A 2,617-nucleotide genomic window follows, 5' to 3' on the forward strand; every position below is an offset into this window, starting at 1 on the left:
TCACACCTCTCTGGAGTTTTCTATTCTAAAGAGGACTCTGAAAGGAATAGCTCATGAATGCTGGAATTTCAGGCACTAACACCAGGAAAATTGAATCATCTTGGTTATCTAAAGATGGATGCATTTGAAGGTGGAGTATTCTTTCACTGGTGGGGCTTAAGGGTTAGAAAAAGATGACCAGCCAGACTCCCACAGGATTGAGACTGCTTTGCCTTAGGTAATACAGGTTTTACTTAGAAATCTCTTTGAGGTGAAGTATTAGGATTAAACCCAGAGTCATTGTGTACTTGTAGAGCACGGACTAAAGAACAACTGGCAGCTTTGAAGAAACACCATGAAGAAGAGATCAGTCATCATATAAAAGAGATTGAGCGTCTGCAGAAAGAAATTGAACGGCACAAGCAGACTATCAAGAAACTAAAAGAGCATGATGATGATTAAGTACACACAGTTCCCCATTTAATGGCTATATATCATTGCCCATTTCTATGGAGACATAGTTCTGCTCTAATATCTGTCTGCTGCCAACAGACTATAATAAATTATCATCAGTGAACTGTGTCTAATGTCTTCTATCTGGAGAGGGGTAGGGGGACACACTACTGGACTGCTAAAATGAATTAGTGTATCTGTAATAGGGAGCTTGAAGAAAAAGCACAGCATAAGTGCTATACCACATAGGGGGACTTGGAGGAGGCAGGTGTGATACAGGGAAAAGCCCCTTTGCCTGTCTGACATTAGTCAGAGGTTCAGGGAAAGCTTGAAGGATAAACTCAATCCAAGGTCAAGACAGCCTGGAAAACAGGAATGAGTCTTTTAAAAGATACAATTCAAGGCACCATCAGTCCATTTTGCATTTATAAAATGGATTAAAGAACTCTATATGATGTAGTTATCCTCATTCTAATTATCCTTATGTAGATCGAGTGAACTAGAATTAGAGATTATGTATTGCCTATGGTTATTCAGTAAATTGGAGTTGAGATTTGGCATTCAGATATTTTGACTCCTAATCCAAGTCTATTAGCAGAGAATCAGAATTATTTCTTAGGTTATATTTTGCTTTGCCAAGTATGTTCATGATTCAAATTAGATTTTAAGGCCTTGTTTAAATTATACAAACTAGTTACATAACTTCTCTAGGCACTTTGGGCCATTAGTGAGACATCTTTCAATGTGACAGATCAATAGATCATTTGTTCCAGAATTACAATGAATCATGTTGCAAGACCCTATAAAGGATTTTAGGGCTGTTGAATGATAAAAGCTTATACAAGTCATTGACCCCGCCCTTGAAGACAAGACCCTGGCTGTGTCTAAAACTCTTGTCCATGATGCTGCTGATGGAAAGTTTATAGACAATCCCGAGGTGTGAATGCTGAAATTCAAGTGGCCAACAACAAAATGACTTCAAAGATGAAGTGCAAGAAATGATTGTGCTTAGTCATATGCTTTTTTTTTACTTTACAACAGTACAAAATTTGAAAAGTTTAAAAAATAATTGAACAAATAAAAACATCCGTTTTGCATTTTTGTGACCAAAAACATTTAAAACGCATATAAAATCCCCAAAGTTTATAGATGATAGTGTTTTTCGTGACATAATCAACAATTGCCTTATTAAGAATGATATTCCTGAGATGATTCCTTAATAAAGGTATACCATCTGCTCTTGATATTTTAATTGAAAATCAGTCTAATGATGATTGAGTAAAGCAAGCAAAAAATTGAAACTTTAAAGTGAAGATGAAGAATCATAAGCTTAAATTCTTAAAAAGGAAAAATGAATAATTTTTGGAGCAGCCTAATTTAAGACTATCAAGTATCCACAAGCCAGCAGAATCAGCAGCATCTGGGAACTTGTTAGAAATGCACATATCAGGCCCCATCACTGACCTGCTGAGTCTGAAGTGGGACCCAGCAAACTACCCCAGGTGATTCTGATGTGCACTGAAGTTTGAGGACCATTGTACTATAGGTACAATAGTTTCTTGAAATTTGCTGACATTCTTGGGCATAGGCAGGTTATCAAGTATAACTTTAATATAGTTCTTAATATGAATATTATTTGAGGATTTAAAAAAATATGCTAAGAATTCTAAAAAAAAATTATTCTTGTACAAAACATTTAGGACTTAGCATTTCACAGAATACAATTTGAAAAATGCTACTCTGGTTTATTGCATTAGTTAAAATCCTCCTTGTTTACAAGAACAGAAACCAAGCCAGCACTGGCTAGCTTAAGGAGAAAAAGTAATTTATTGAAAGAACAGGGGCTATTGTCTCAGACTCTCAAGACTTGAACAAACAAAACTCGAGAAAGGCAAGGACCAGAGTAGCTCTGAGAACTACAGGAGCAAATCTAAGCAGCTTCCTAACCATCTGTATCAAATATTGGGGCTATTTTTAAAAGATTTCAATGGAATTTTATGTAATGAAGTTACTTAACAGTTGCACAATAGTTTATAGAGTGCTTTACAATTACTTTACTCATTAAATATCATGGTATTTGTGGAAAATAAGTTAATAATAACTAAAGCAAGGAACTGTGGAGTAACTTTCTCAAGGTCACACAACCAGGTTTATGCTAAGCAAGGACTTCAGAGCTCCTGGTCCC

The 2,617-nt window shown here is 35.8% G+C and overlaps 1 protein-coding gene across 1 annotated transcript in view; it reads left to right on the forward strand.

The window, feature by feature from the left end:
* The window catches only part of ATP5IF1 (ATP synthase inhibitory factor subunit 1), a 2,073-nt gene extending 1,517 nt beyond the window's left edge, over window positions 1–556 (forward strand). The window contains exon 3 of the mRNA XM_011357731.2: window positions 294–556. Coding sequence (XP_011356033.1) covers window positions 294–441 — 148 coding nt within the window. The 3' untranslated portion in view covers window positions 442–556. The remainder of the gene's footprint in view (window positions 1–293) is intronic.
* The last annotated feature ends 2,061 nt before the right edge of the window (window positions 557–2,617 follow it).

The sequence above is a fragment of the Pteropus vampyrus genome, unplaced genomic scaffold, assembly GCF_000151845.1.
Source record: "Pteropus vampyrus isolate Shadow unplaced genomic scaffold, Pvam_2.0 Scaffold36, whole genome shotgun sequence".
Taxonomy (NCBI): domain Eukaryota; kingdom Metazoa; phylum Chordata; class Mammalia; order Chiroptera; family Pteropodidae; genus Pteropus; species Pteropus vampyrus.